This window comes from Myotis lucifugus, unplaced genomic scaffold, assembly GCF_000147115.1.
Source record: "Myotis lucifugus unplaced genomic scaffold, Myoluc2.0 scaffold_486, whole genome shotgun sequence".
Classification (NCBI taxonomy): Eukaryota; Metazoa; Chordata; class Mammalia; order Chiroptera; family Vespertilionidae; genus Myotis; species Myotis lucifugus.
Genome location: NW_005871534.1, coordinates 559,090 through 573,757, shown reverse-complemented (window position 1 = coordinate 573,757; position 14,668 = coordinate 559,090). Strand labels below are relative to the sequence as shown.

The 14,668-nt window shown below is 50.4% G+C and overlaps 1 protein-coding gene across 6 annotated transcripts in view; it reads right to left on the bottom strand.

The window, feature by feature from the left end:
• FBXL19 (F-box and leucine rich repeat protein 19) overlaps window positions 1-14,035 on the bottom strand; it is a 26,266-nt gene extending 12,231 nt beyond the window's left edge. For 2 of the 6 annotated variants that reach the window (XM_023744785.1, XM_023744784.1), the window contains exons 1-7: window positions 13,873-14,035; window positions 13,669-13,755; window positions 13,365-13,583; window positions 12,713-12,874; window positions 10,912-11,423; window positions 2,842-3,005; window positions 2,593-2,754 (exon numbers count right to left, since the gene is read on the bottom strand). In XM_023744785.1, the coding sequence (XP_023600553.1) occupies window positions 2,593-2,754; window positions 2,842-3,005; window positions 10,912-11,423; window positions 12,713-12,874; window positions 13,365-13,583; window positions 13,669-13,755; window positions 13,873-13,920 (1,354 nt within the window). In that variant the 5' untranslated portion in view covers window positions 13,921-14,035. The remainder of the gene's footprint in view (window positions 1-2,592; window positions 2,755-2,841; window positions 3,006-10,911; window positions 11,424-12,712; window positions 12,875-13,364; window positions 13,584-13,668; window positions 13,756-13,872) is intronic. The other 4 variants (XM_023744786.1, XM_014445896.2, XM_023744787.1 and 1 more) reach the window with 4 other exon arrangements.
• Between the last annotated feature and the right edge of the window lie 633 nt (window positions 14,036-14,668).

The window sequence follows — 14,668 nt, the reverse complement described above, 5'->3', positions numbered from 1 at the left end:
CCCTCCTCCCATTGGGCTGGCTGGCTGGCTGCAGTGCCAGTATTTCTGGTCACTTGGCTTTTATATATATAGATTTAGATATTGAGCTTTTCCTTGAAAATTGTAAGATCTGACATCACTGGGCTACCCTTTCACCTGACAATTGGCTGGGAATGGGTTGCTAGAGGCTACTTCCTAATGTCCTGCACCAATCTCATCACTTGCTGCCTCTGTGAGTACCTGCCTTGGCAAGCTCTGAGGATTCTAGCCTCTCCTTTTTTTTCATTTGAGGAGCTGAGAGCTTAGAGAGGGAATACATTACAGATGCCATCAACCTTGGGCCGCAGCTTAAGCCATTAGAGGAAGCAGAGGAAAGAGGCCCCCTGGCTTGGACAGGGAAAAGGAGGCATCAGGGAGGGTTTCACTGAGGTGGCAGCATTTAAGCTGGGCCTTCAAGGACTAACCCTGTGGAGAGGTGGGAGAAGAGTATGCCAGGCAGAAAATAGCAGGGGCAAAAGCAAGAAGTAGAACTTTAAGTTTTGCTCCAGGAATGCTGTACAAACCAGGCGGCCAAGATCAGAAAAGTAGGTGTAGAGTTCCAACATGCACAATAGGCCTCGAGGGCCCAGAAGGCTCATCTTTGCAAACTCCTGATAAAGGCGCTTAAACTGAAACGAATTCAGGCAGAAGGAGATGGGGTCAGTCTGCCAGCCAACCGGCACTTCCTCGCCTCATGGAATGCACTGCTCCCAATGCCCACCCTTCCATGAGCCCACATCTTCCTGGCTCGGTCCAGTTCCAGTAAGAGTGGGCGATGGTGAATGCTCTGGTCTGGCTTTGCCTGTGCGACCTGCAGCACTCAACCCCTCTGGACCTCTGGTACCTCATCCAGAAAATGCAAAGAATCCTAGTTGCTTCTCTACCTCTTTTCCAAGGCTGCTGTGAAGGGGTGCAGTGGAGGAGGGTAGGAAGAAGGGAGCCATGAAAGAGCTGTGAAAGCTAGTCCTTGCCCTCACAGCACTTAAGAACCTAGTGAGAGGAAAGATTTTAATCAAATCATTTCTATACTGGGAGGGAACTCTCTCAAAGTTGAAGAGGGACCTGAGTTCAGTGGGGAAGAGAATCATGGAGGGCTTCTAGGAAGAAGTGGCATTTACCCTGCAGCCTGAAAGGTGATTAGGTGTTAATTAGATGAAGGAAGATAAGAGCATTCTAGGCAAAGAAGAGGAGGCAAAGGCCCTGGGGCTGGAGGGAACTTGGCAAGGAGGTTGAGGTGGCTAAAATGTAGGAACCTCATGGGTGAGCAGGAACCAGACTATGGCAGGCCTTAGTGAATACAGTAAAACACTGATCTTTATCCAAAGAACACCAGGAAGCAACAAAAAAAGAGTTTACAGCAAGGAGTGAAACGGATACATTTGTCTTTCTGGATGGTTCCCCTGACTTCGGAGTGAAGAACAGACTGGTGCAGACCAGAGAGGATGCTACTGTAAGCATCCTATTTCTTGGCTAGACAAGGAGGCCCCAGACCTCAGGACCCCACACCTCGTATGACCCCCAAGGTGACCAGACCTCTGCTCACCTGACCAGCCTCAGCTCCCAGCATCCCCCTCAGTCAATATAGGCCTCCTGCCCCACAAAACTACTTATTCTGCCTCAAACTCCCTGGAAAAACCCTGTCCCTTTCAGGACTCAGTTTAGCTCCTTTCAGGAGGGCTTCTTGCATTGCTCCTTCACCCCCACCACAGCCCTTAGCCTACCACATCATGCTATATAACCTTCTATTTCTGAGCCTCTCTCTCTCTGCATGACTGGGGTTCCACCAGGGTGGGGAATGAGGCTGATTCAGGCTGAGGTGTCCAGGGTGCTATATAGGCCCAGGCCCAGGCCCAAAATGTGTTCAACAATAAAAGCTGACTTTATTATTGGGCAGGGTACCTGGGCCTGACCCCAGTGAAGAGGTGGCTGGTCTGACTGGGGAGATGATACTACCACTCCACGCAAACTTCCAAGTCAATCGGCTCCCTTTCTGCTCTTTTCCCTTAGGAAAATCCGTATCTTTTGACTGTAGGGCAAGGGAGTCTAGGGACTAAATCTATTGCTCAGCCATATTTTTACTGGATCCACACGTGAACTTTTAAAGAATCTGAATTAATTTCCATCATTTAAAAACCAGGATATGCGACAGAAAATATATATTCCTGGTTCCTCTTGACAAACAGAATTGACTGGCCACAGAGGTGCACATTCTCCCACAGCAATAGCCACTGCTCCCTTTGGAGAAGGCTGTCGGTGGAGCCCACCACACCCAGGGCTTCACTTAGATGCCCTGGCTTTTCCCAGAGTCCAGTGCCATCCTCCTGTCCTCTGTTGTGCTTCATCCCACAATTATCTCCCCCTGGAGGCCAGGGACTACATCCTCTTCATCCTGTTCCCTCCACTCCTATCACAGGGCCCAGCGCACAGTAGGTGAGTGAATGAACAATGGCCAAGCAGGGCCTTCCTTTTCAAACTCAAGTATTCTATCCTTTCTTCAAACCCTCTAACACCTCATGGGCCTCAGAACCCCACCTCGCCCAACCCGTTCTACAAATGAGCCAACGGAGGCTGCACCTGGTTTGGTGTCTGGCGGAGGCAGCAGCAGCTCTCGGAGCTGGGAGTCTTTAACATCCTCAATCCAGCGCAGGTCCAGGAGCCGCAGGGCTGGCAGTGGGGCTGAGCCCAGGGCAGAGACAGAGAGCCAGGAGCAGCCAGACAGCACCAGTTCCTGCAGGCCTGGGGGAAGTCAGGAAGCTGGTGCTGGGAGGGCTCTGTGCCAGGCTTATCCCAGTCATTCTATCCAACCTCACCACCTTGCCATACCTTGCAGTCGGTTCAGAAGCCACATGAGTTGCTTCTTGGAGACACCTGTCCAGCTGAGGTCCAGGGCTCGGGGCTGGCGACGAACCACACCACTAAGCATGGGGGGAGTGAGTGACTTCCGCCGGCTCAGGTCCATTCGAGGCCACAGACGCTTGTCATAGCACCTGGCAGCCACAAGAGGGTAGACAGCCCTCAGCTCTCAGGGAGCCCACAGCCCTCCCCACACTCAATGACACACCCGTTTTCTCCTGATCCACACGGAAGGTGGGAGGAGGGGGCTGCAGGAAGCTCCAGGACCCAGGCCAAGAGGATTGAGTTTGGGGCTCAAACCCATTACTGAACTAGATGCAAGTTTCGTTAAAAACTATGTTAGTTAAGAAGTTTTCAAACAGTCTTCCTCCTGGGAAACTCCATTCTCCTTGCGCCTCCGGGGCCTAGTTTAGAAAATGAAGATAATGATCCTTACTGGCCTGCCCCTCAGGGCTGCTGCAAGAGCAAATGAGGTCTTTCTGGTTTTCTTACCTTACAGCTTTAAGACACAAACATCCTACATACTGTAGTTGCTGTAACACCAAAGGGAGCTTCGGCACTCCCAGCCCCCACCTGGGACTGCTCACCAAGTTATGTTGTTGGTTGTGGTCACTTCTCCTCTACCAATTTCTGCTCTTGATCCACATCTGGCCCACCCTGATGGCCAGCTGCCTAAGGCTTGACTTACAGCCCTATTTGCTCTTTACTTGACTATTGTGTCCCATGAACTACAATGCAGGCTCCACAAGGGCACATCTGGCCTTTTCCCTTTGGTTTCCCCAGTACCCAGCACGGTGCCACGGGCACGGCAGGTTATCTGTTGTGCATTTGTTGTAAAGAATGGGGCCAAGCTTCCAAGAGCACTGCTCACACACACTGCAGTTACAGCTTTTCATGTATTCACCCGGTCAATGTTTATGGAAGACCTGGCAGGTCCCAGGTATTGAAGCTACAAAGATGAATGAGGTCTGAACAAAGGGAAAGCAGGTTTCCTGATCCCAGCATTTCTGACAGCCTTGACATGCCCTTTGGGAAAAGGCTTCCCAAACTTATTTCATCAGGGAACCCTTCCCCACCAAAGGTTATCTATTAATACTTGGCGGTGCACTAAGAGTTCCTTGAGACTCCTTTTGAAAAGTCTTTTTTTCTTAAATATATTTTTATTGATTTCAGAGAGGAAGGGAGAAAGAGATAGAAACATCAATGAAGAGAATTATTAATCAATTGCCTCCTGCACGGCCCCTAATGGGGATCGAGCCCGCAATCCAGGCATGTGCCCTTGACCAGGATCGAACCTGGGACCCTTTAGTCCGCAGGCCAATGCTCTATCCACTGAGCCAAACCGGCTAGGGCTGAAAACTCTTCTTAATGCAGTTCTGGAGGCATGTCAGGAATTTCCCACTGGGTTAGATGAACTGTGTCAGAAGCAGCAGGGGTGGAGAGGGCCCAGGAAGATGTCTCTCTCCCTGTCCCCCAATTCTGAAGGGCTTTTTCTCCAACCCCAGTCATTTGCTATTCACTTATCTGCAGAACATGAATTTATCTTAAAATTGATCCCCTCTATGCACTTAAAACCAACACTGTTTCACATAAATGTGTTAACCATAGAAATAAATATAATAAACACAGACCAGGGTTATTAAATTCTAGCCAGGTGTCGATGTAGCTTTGGGCCACCACCTAAAGACTTTGTGTTAAACAGGGAGATGAGTATAAGAAAGGTATTAAAGATGCAACAGCACACAATGGAGAGACCTCCTTTTCAAAATTAATAAAAGAATTAAGCCTTTTTGTGCTACTTAAAACTGCCAGGCATACCTCGGAGCCCCTGGGTGACATTTTAGGGAAGGCTGGAGGCCCAGACCTTAAGGCTTCAATCCCAACAACTCCACCTCCCTGCCCTATCACCTCCTACCACTCCTCCCTCTTCTGGCATTCTAGCCTCTCCCGCTCCTGGTTCCATCCACTCAACCACTAACATTTGCAAATCTCTCCAATTCTAAAAAGGAAAAGAACAAAACAAAAACCCCACCCTCAACACAACTTCTGTCCTTAGGTCCTGCCCTTTGTCTCTACTCAGCAAAATCTTACTCCATCCAAAACCTCTCTGCCCACTCTGACCCAATCAAGTCCCAGCTCAACTGCGACCATCGCCTTGAAGCTCCTCCTGGATCTTCCATGGCTAGAAAGGAACCCCTTCCCCCTGGAGGTACACACAGGCTCCCAGTTGTTCTGTATCGTACTCCACAAGAGCCAGGCCAAACCACAGCCTACAGACACACAAGGCTGTCTGGTGCCAACACATTTTGGCACATACGTTGTGCTGGAAATGCCAACCAACCCAGATCCTTAAAGGCTCAGCGCCAGTGCCTCCTCTTCCAGGAAGTCTCCCCTGACTTTTCTTGTCCTGGAGCTAATCGATCCCTTTGCTCTTGCATGACCAGGAAACTGGATTTGAACCTCAGAGCAGCAGCCAACAGTCACTGAGGGCCCTACTGATACTTAGTGTCCAGCCTCCACTGGGCACAAAGCAGTCAGGAAGTGGGGGAGACACAGCCAGTCCACAGAAACTGAAGCAACAAAGAACATGATAAGAGTCAATGAGAAGGCTGAGACAGGGAGCCGCCCAGGGAGACAATGCCTGATGAGATTTGAAGGACAGCAGTCACTACTCCAGTGAGGAGTGGGTAGGAAGCCAGTGTACATTCCAGACGGGGAAGAACTAGTACCCAGGTCCAGGATACAGAGAGAACACAGAGAGCTCCGAGAAGTCAGGCAGCATGAACAAAGGACAATTCATCATCTCCTAATAATAAGAATGATGATGATGATGACGACTATAGCACTAATAACTACTATTTATCAAGGGTTTACTATGTGCCAGGTACTGTTGTATGTATTAAACATTTAACCTCACAATAGCCCTAGCAGGTAAATACTATTATCATCTCCTTTTTCGAGTAAAGAGAAATGAGGCTCAGAGAGGTTAAGAAACTTGTTTAAGGTATCACAGCTACTAAATGGTAGCAGAGCCAGGGTCTGGATCGGGAGCCTGAACTCTGGTGAGTGGGGAAGAGGCAGAGGTTGAGGCTACAGAGGAGGCCTAGGGTAGGGGTGACATGTCAAGAGGGACTAGAATGGCCCTGGCCAGTGTTGCTCCGTTGGTTGGAGTGTTGTCCCATGCACCAAAGGGTCGAGGGTTTGGGCCCCGGTTAGGGTGCATGTGGGAGGCAGCCAATCAATGTGTTCTCTCTCTCTCTCTCTCTCTCTCTCTCTCTCTCTCTCTCTCTCTCCCGGTTAAGGTGCATGTGGGAGGCAGCCAATCAATGTTCTCTCTCTCTCTCTCTCTCTCTCTCTCTCTCTCTCTCTCTCTCTCCTCTTCCTCTATCTTTAAAATCAATTTAAAAAATATCTTTGGGTGAGGATATAAATAAGTAAATAAATAAACAGAATAAAAAACCCATTTTTGCCGAAACCGGTTTGGCTCAGTGGATAGAGCGTCGGCCTGCGGACTGAAAGGTCCCAGGTTCGATTCCGGTCAAGGGCATGTACCTGGGTTGCGGGCACATCCCCAGTGGGAGATGTGCAGGAGGCAGCTGATCGATGTTTCTCTCTCATCGATGTTTCTAACTCTCTCTGTCTCTCTCCCTTCCTCTCTGTAAAAAATCAATAAAATATATTTTAAAAAAAAAAAAAAAAAAAAAAAAAACCCATTTTTTTAAAAAGAAAGACTAGAATGCCAGGCTGAATTGCTGTGGCCACAGAGCTCAGAGGTGAAGGGCATGGGTACTAAATCCCAGCTCTGCCACCTCTGTGCTCTGTGTGACCTTAGACAAGTCACTTGCCCTCTCTGGGCCATTCTCCAAACTATAAAAGGAATTAAATGCAACACTTAATTCAAAGGTTTGCTGCAAAGACAAAGAGAGAGAGTACAGAGGAAGTGTTTACTGCAGCCACTGGGGCACTGTTCGTGTCCAATCGGACTGTGGGAGCTCGTTGTGAGGGCAACAGGGAGCCATGGATGGGTGCTTTCTAAGCTGGGGAATAACACTAAGGCAAAAAGCAGGAAGAACTCCTCAGGGACTAAAGCATGCCATCACCCAGGGGGGTCAGGGCTTGATGTCAAGTTCTCTAAACCATTCACTTTACCCTTAACTCCAGCTACCCCCTAAGTCAGTGATGGCGAACCTATGACATGCGTGTCAGAGGTGACATGCGAACTCATTTTTTTGGTTGATTTTTCTTTGTTAAATGGCATTTAAATATATAAAATAAATATCAAAAATATAAGTCTTTGTTTTACTATGGTTGCAAATATCAAAAAATTTCTATATGTGACACGGCACCAGCGTTAAGTTAGAGTTTTTCAAAATGCTGACACGCCGAGCTCAAAAGGTTCGCCATCACTGCCCTAAGTCATCCCCTACTAAGCCCACCTCAAAAATCCTAAAATGCAGTCCTAAACCTCCCTCTTGCAGAGGCCTTTTGGGGACACAGAGATGGAGCAGCCCAAATGGCCACCTGTAAGGAGCTCAACAGCCTCCTGGTCTCCAGTCAAAGCCAGTTCTTCCCTCTCAGCTCTCGGTTCCCTGATGCTTCCATTGTCCTCCAATCTGTCATCTCTAAGCCTCTACTTCCAACCCCAGCTGGCCTTGACCCTGTGTTCCAGTCCCTTCTTTGCCACTCTCTCTGCCCATGTCCCCCAAAGTCCCACCCCTCTTCCCTGCAACTCAACAACTTCGACACTGCGGCCTGCCTTCTCTCCCCTCCTTTAAAAAATTGATTTGAGAGATCAATTTATTGTTCCACTTATTTATGCATTCATTGGCTGCTTCCTGTATGTGCCCTGGTCAGGGATCGAACCCCAAACCTTGGCATATCAGGACAACTCTAACCAACTGAGCTACCCTGCCAGGGCTTCCCCTCCGTCTTGACAGGTCACTTCGCCTCCCAGTTTCAAGAAAAGATAGAAGTCACCAGAGAGGAAAGCCTGCAACTTCCTGCTCCCCACCTACAAATTTCTCTCACTACCTCTTTCTACACTCCATCCTGATTTTCTCACTGTCTTTCATTCATTCAACAAATATTTTCTTAGTACTGACGGTATGCCAGGTACCATTTTAGAAACCAGGTACAGCAGCAAGCCATCAAGTCCTGGCCTAGAAGCTGATGTCCTTGACCCTATGTGACCTGGCTTCGGTCTCCCCACCCCCCTGTAGCACAGCCAAGGATACCAAGGCCTCCTTGTAGCAAAATGCAACCGCCACTCTGGTCCTTGATCTCCGTTTGCCAACATGCAACACTGTTCGCCACTCACTCCTTCCTCCATCTCCCTCCCTTAGAGCACAGCTCAGCCCTTGATTTCCTCCAAGTCTCTGGCTGCTCTTTCTCTAACTCACAAATACTGACATTCTGTCTTCTGCTTTCTTCCTGGAAGCTGGTATCTATAGATTAAAACTCCCAAACTTGGATCTTTCTCTTGGTAAATCACTTCACCTTCTAGTTCCAAGAGAAGACAGAAGCCACCAGACAGGACAACCTGCAACTGCCTGCTCTCCTGCCTGTTTGTTCACTGCTGTGTCTCTAGTTTCTAAACTTGGACCTTTCTCTTGAGCCTCAGACTTGTACATCCAGCTGTTTCCCTGCTAGCTCCGACTGGGCCACAATCTTTCCAGACCACACATGTCAAATCCGTGTGCTTCCCTTTCCCCTACAACTTGCCTCTCTTCTTTGGTGTTCCCCAGCGTGAGGACCGGCACTGCTGCCCACCCAGGCTTGTGGCCCAGAAACTCACTTGAGTCACCCTGTGGCCCCATAGCCACTTAGTCACCAAATCCAAGCTCTTCTGTTTTTGTTTTTTTTTAAATATATCTTTATTGATTTCAGAGAGGAAGGGAGAGGGGAGAGAGATAGAAATGTCAATGATGAGAGAGAATCACTGATTGGCTGCCTCCTGCCCGTCCCCTACTGGGGATCGAACCTGCAATCCCCTTGGCCGGAATCGAACCTGGGACCCTTCAGTTTGCAGGCCCACGCTCTATCCACTGAGCCAAACCAGCCAGGGCTCTTCTGCTTCTTAAAAAAGTTCTCAACCTGAGTCACTTCTCTCCATTCCCTGCCCCTGCTTCTGCTCACAGGCCTTAGAGAGCCTTCTGAGTGTTCCCATTGTGCCCCATGGGTCCCTGCTCTGTCCTACCCTCCGCCTCTTATGGAAAACCACCATTTTATTGAGTATTTAGTACCCTCCAGGAACGATGCTAAGTACTTTGCAAGAACCATCTCATTTAATCCCTACAAAGTATTAATTTGAACTCCAGATAGTGGATGAGAACACTGAGGCCTGGATAGGTAGAACTGTCCACCCACGGCCATACACCCAGGAAGTGCCGGAGTCACAGCTGATGAAACACGTAAGGACCAAACTCCAGGGCCCAAGCTGGAAACCACTGTGCAGTCTAGCCTCTCTCTACCTCTGGTCACACGTATCTCCTTGAGGCCGAAATCAAGTCCCCTTCAGTTCTGAATCCCATGTACCACGCACAGAGCTGGCCCTGATGAAGAGGCCTCAGCAAACACTTCCCCAACTATCACATGAGGCCGGGGGGTCACCTCCAGCAACTGCTCTCACTATTTGCTTCCATGTTGCGGGCTGACGTGGAGCTATGTTCTGAGGATGTGAAAGTCTGAGCTTTCAGTAATGACTTGTAACTGAGTGAATAGTAATGATTATGGTTAAGGCATCAAGTAGCTTCTTTTTCCCAGGCACTGCCCTCAGCTACAAAAACACTATGAGGTACACAGACAATGCAGTATAGAACCTTACTAATCAACGTCAACACAATAAGTTAAATTTAAAACACCACACCAACAACTCTGAAGTAAATGTTCTGGTCCTCCTGGTTTAACAGATGAAGAAAAGGAGGCCACAAGCAGTTAAGAAATTGGCCCAACGGCAGACAGCTCCGGAGAGGAAGAGTCAGACTGAACCACAGGCACTGACCTCCAGACGCCAGTAGGCATGAACTAGCACCCAGAACCCACAGGAAAAGCATCAGAGTTTGAGTTCAGCCACTAACTTGGACTGTGACTTCAGGAGTCCCTCCTTCCCTCACAGGGCTGCTATCATGAGGAAAATCAGCTAACATTTGCAAAGTGGCCAACAGGATGTCTAATCCACAGTAAGTGCTTGAGAAAGAGCCTGAATTTTCTCATGTAATAAAATATTTCTTGGGCATCTATACTGCCCTTTGTCTCGTGCTGGGAACATGAAGATAAAACAGACACAGTATCTGCGCCACCCCAGAAACTGATTAGAACATGAAAATGAACAAATGAATGAAGGCTCATCCCCTCCATGAGCTGTGAGGGGAACAGCGTGTTCCGAGAGCTTGACTGGGGGGAGGAAGACCAGCGGTTTGGAAGCTGAGGGAGATTTCTGAGTAAACAAGGTTCAGGAAGCAGTGGGGAGAAGGGGGAGGACAGGCAGAGGGAGCTGGTGGTGGCTCTGGGGCATGAAGGCGTTCCTCGGGGTCAGGAGGCCCAAGTATGGCTGCCTGTGACAGGGCAGGGGCCGGCGCAGCCAAGAGCTTTTCTCATGTGTAAATGAAGCAGGTACGATTGTCCTCAGAAGAGGAAGTGTGAAAAGCAAATGAGATGATGCATATACAACAGTCAGCACTATGCTTGGTACACACTAAACACTCAAAAATGATATTGTTAAGAGGAAAGATTCGGGAACCCAGCAGAGAGGGGCTGGGTTCAAATTCCTGGTTCTATTGCTTCCTGTCCACATGATCTTGACCTCAGCTTCATCTGTAAGGGGGAGTAATAGTACTACCTCACAGAGGCCTTATGAGGATTAAATGAGCTCAAAAACAGAAAGCAGCCCATGCACAGTAAATGCAGAAGTATCGTGCTGTCGTGTGCACACACTACAGAAGTAGCAGTGACCAGGGAGGAAGGATAAGGAACAGGTGACAAGTCACCCAGAAAGTGAGGAGGGTGTCAGCAATAGAACCTAGGCCTGTGCAGGCCACTCACCAGCGGCTCCAAGTCCGGCAGACTCGCATGCAAATGCACAGCTCTCGGGGCCCAAGGTGCTGGAAGACACGAAGCCAGGCAGCACGGGGCAGAGGGTGGTCGGATCCAGCAGCCAAAGGCAGTGTGTCGGGCTCAGGACTTCGAGGTGGGGGCCGTACCACATGACGCTCCAGCTGTGGGGGCCGGGGTGGTGGGGCAGGGCCCAAAGGCCAACTGAGGAGGGGCCCCCCACTGCCAGGGCGTACAGCCCGTCGCCCCCCGCGGTTCTCCTTCTCGCCTGAGCTGCCCCTGGCTGGCCGTCGCCCATTTCGGGCCTCGCCAGGGGCCTCATCCTCACTCAGGGATGTGCCTGATGAGTCGGAGTCTGAGTCTGAGTCCGAGGAGGACGAGGAGGTGTCAGGCACCCGCTCTAGCAGCTGGCACATCCGCTTGAAACGCTCTAACTTCTCCCTCTGTGGTGATGGGGATGGCACCGCTGGGCCCTCGGCAGAGGCCAAAGGTGGCTTTGGTTTCTGCAGAAAGATAGGAGACGGCTCTAGGGTCCGACACACACTCTCCCACCCCCCTGCCCTTGAGGAGTCACCAGGGGATGAACAGTCCAAGGGAGAGTCCTGACCCAGCCCTGGCTCTGAGCGATGTGAGGCATTAGCCAAGCCATGCCTGAACTTCACATCCTTATGTCACGTGAAGGCACTGATTCAAAGAATCAAATACCTTATGGGTTCCAGTAGCTCATGAATTTCCACAAGCAGCATGCTATGAAAACATAGTCCAGATTTGAGTATTGGCTTGGCCATCAACTCTGTGTGACCTTGGGAAGCCCCTGTCTCACCATCTACAAGATGGGACGTTGGACTAGACCAGGGGTCCTCAAACTTTTTAAACAGGGGGCCAGTTCACTGTCCCTCAGACCGTTGGAGGGCCGGACTATAGTTTAAAAAAAAACTATGAACAAATTCCTATGCACACTGCACATATCTTATTTTGAAGTAAAAAAACAAAACGGGAACAAATACAATATTTGTATTTGCATGTGGCGTGCGGGCCGTAGTTTGAGGACCCCTGGACTAGACAATTCCAAGTGTCCAGTCAGGGATGTGAGAATAACAAAGATCACCTGGCCCCAGGCAGAGCATTCCACTCGCTGACTCGGCACATCCTCACAGAGCTTGAATGGAGTGGCAACCTGGGTCACTCTTTTTAGACATGAGGCAGATAGGCTCAGAGAGATTAAGCGCCAAAGTGACAAATGGCAGAGGCAGGATTTGAATGCAATCAGGCAGGTTTAGTGTGTCCATGCAAAGTGACATCTGATTCCGAGCTTTGCTGTATGACCTTAGACCAGTCTTTTAACCTCTCTGGACCTCATTTTCCTCGAATCTAGGTAAGTTTTATAATTTACAAAGTCCATTTACTCTCAGTAGATTTAAATAGTGCGATAGGCAGATAAGGAAGGTAGATTTCCCAAATGAGAAAACTGAGGCTCAGAGCAGCTGACAAATTGCCAAGACCACACAGGAGTCAGCAGGCAGAGATTTGGACTCAGTTCTTTCCCCTTTAAGGTTTAGAAAGATGGTGCAAAACGGTCAGATAATACCCTGAGGGTTCTTGGACAGTCAGGGGCTCCTGAGGCCCTGGACCCAACCCACTCTCCCCCTCCACTCTCCCAGGGTGCAGATGCCCATCGTGGCCAAGTGGGGCAGGGGTAGGACAAGGTGAGCAGGAAAGCACAGATCTGTCTCCAGAGTGGAGGGTGGGGCAAGGAAAGATGGGAGAGGGAGGGAGGAGGTCCCCGGCACACCTCCCAGTGTTCGGGAGGGAGCCCAGGGTGGCAGGACGAGAAAGCTTGGCTTGGATTCAGAACCCTGGGGGGCAGAAGGCCTGGGCCGCCTGGGTCCGATCCTCGGAGGAGGCAGGCGTCTCCACCCACCTTCTTCAGGTGCCTCTCACGGCCTCCTTTCACCTACCAGGGAAAAAGGGAGACATAGGGAAAGGAAGAGACCCTTAGCCCCTCATTGTCCACAAACCTAAGATCCATGGCCTCCTCTTGGACTACAATTCCCAGAAGCCCCCACCTCAAGGAGAACTCTGAGCATGCTCACCTTCTAACCAATGTCTTGGCTCAGTGAGTATGCTCTCATCTCTTCTTTCTTCCCCCTCGGGCCCTTTCTAGCCCCTCCTTCTTCCTCTGTAGCAGCTTTGAGTATGCTCTTTCCCTAATCCCTAAAGTACCCAGGGCTCCCAAAGCTTCACTGCCCAGTGCCCGCTGCCCTCTCACCTGTACCTCTTCTCTACACTGAGTGTGCCCCATCCTCCCCCCAGCGCCTCCTGAATTATATCTCCCAACAATCCCTGAGGGAACCCACGGAGGGCCCACCCTCCCCAAAAAGGAACAGGACTACCACTCCCAGATTCCCTTGGGCTGAATGTAGTGAGCATGCTCCCTGGCTCACCTTTTTCTTTGGGGTTGGGGGCTCATTCCCTGACTCCCTCTCCTTTCTTTTGGGGGGCCCAGGCACGTCCTCTGGGGGGGGCCCAGCAGGCAGAGGGCCCTTGCGCCTGGGTGGAGGTGGTGGAAGTGGCGGCTCCTCCGTCAGCTTCCATCCACTCCCCAGGCTGGCACCCTCCTCTCCGTTGTCAGTCCTTCGGCGGCCTGGTCCGTCACCTGAATCCTGAGGAGATGAATGCTGGGGGTGAGATTCTGCACAGCTCCCCAGCCCACTGGGAGCCCAGCACCCAGCCCAGTCCTGCCCCTACCTTGCTGGTCCGGCCTTCCTGGGTACAGCGAGGGCACTCCCAGCAGTTAGGAATTTCCGCATTGATGACACCCTCAGCCTTCCCCATCTGTGGGCAGAGGCAGGGAATGGATAGGCTATCAGTGAAGTCAGAGGCAGTGTTCCCAACCTCCTTGCTCCTTGACAATTTGCCCATCCCCGACTCCAGGTTCCCCGGGGCCATCACCTTCAGGCAGCCAGGGTGGACGATCTCGTTGCAGATTGTACACTCCATGAGGCTCAAACCAAATTTTTCTTCCTCTCCCTCCACTGTGTCCTCCTTCCCAGCCTCCCCACACAAGAGGCACACGGCTGTGTGTGGGAGCACGGGCTGTTGGGGAAGAGGGGGCATCAGGGACCCGAAAGCAAGCAACAGGGGAAAGACCCTTCTTTCTGGGAACCTTGCCGGCTGCTGGAGGAGGTTTAGAACCTAAGGCCAAGCTGGATCAGATCTTGAATTATTTCTTCTTTTTTGGCAGTATGACCTTGAGCAACTGATTTAATCTCATTCCTGTTTCTCCATTTGTAAAATGGGGCTAGGAATTTTTCCTGTGCAGAACTCTTTAAGAATGAGATAATGCAAGATGGCCATTTGTTACATAGTTTGTTCTCACTGTTGTGAATGTTCAGCTAGATCCAGGGCCTGTATGACCCTGGAATTGTTGCTGGCTTTGTGAGGAAGGGAGACCATACGCAAATATGACACTAATACTCAGAGAGGGCTGGAGGGGAGGCGACAGCAGCCTGGGAGGACTCTGAGTGTGTTCAGAGGGCAGCCTAAGCGTTGCTCTGGAGCTCACAATGAACCAGGTTTGGGCAAGGCTCCTAGGAACACTAAAGGCTGGTCTTAAGGAAAAGGGAGCAGCCTTCAGATAACATGACTTTTGGGGGGCAGTGGTAATACTGAGTCATATCATATCAGGGAAAAAGGGTTGTGAAAATAGGCTCAGGGGAAGAAAGCAGGGTAGGGGGAAAGAAGGAAC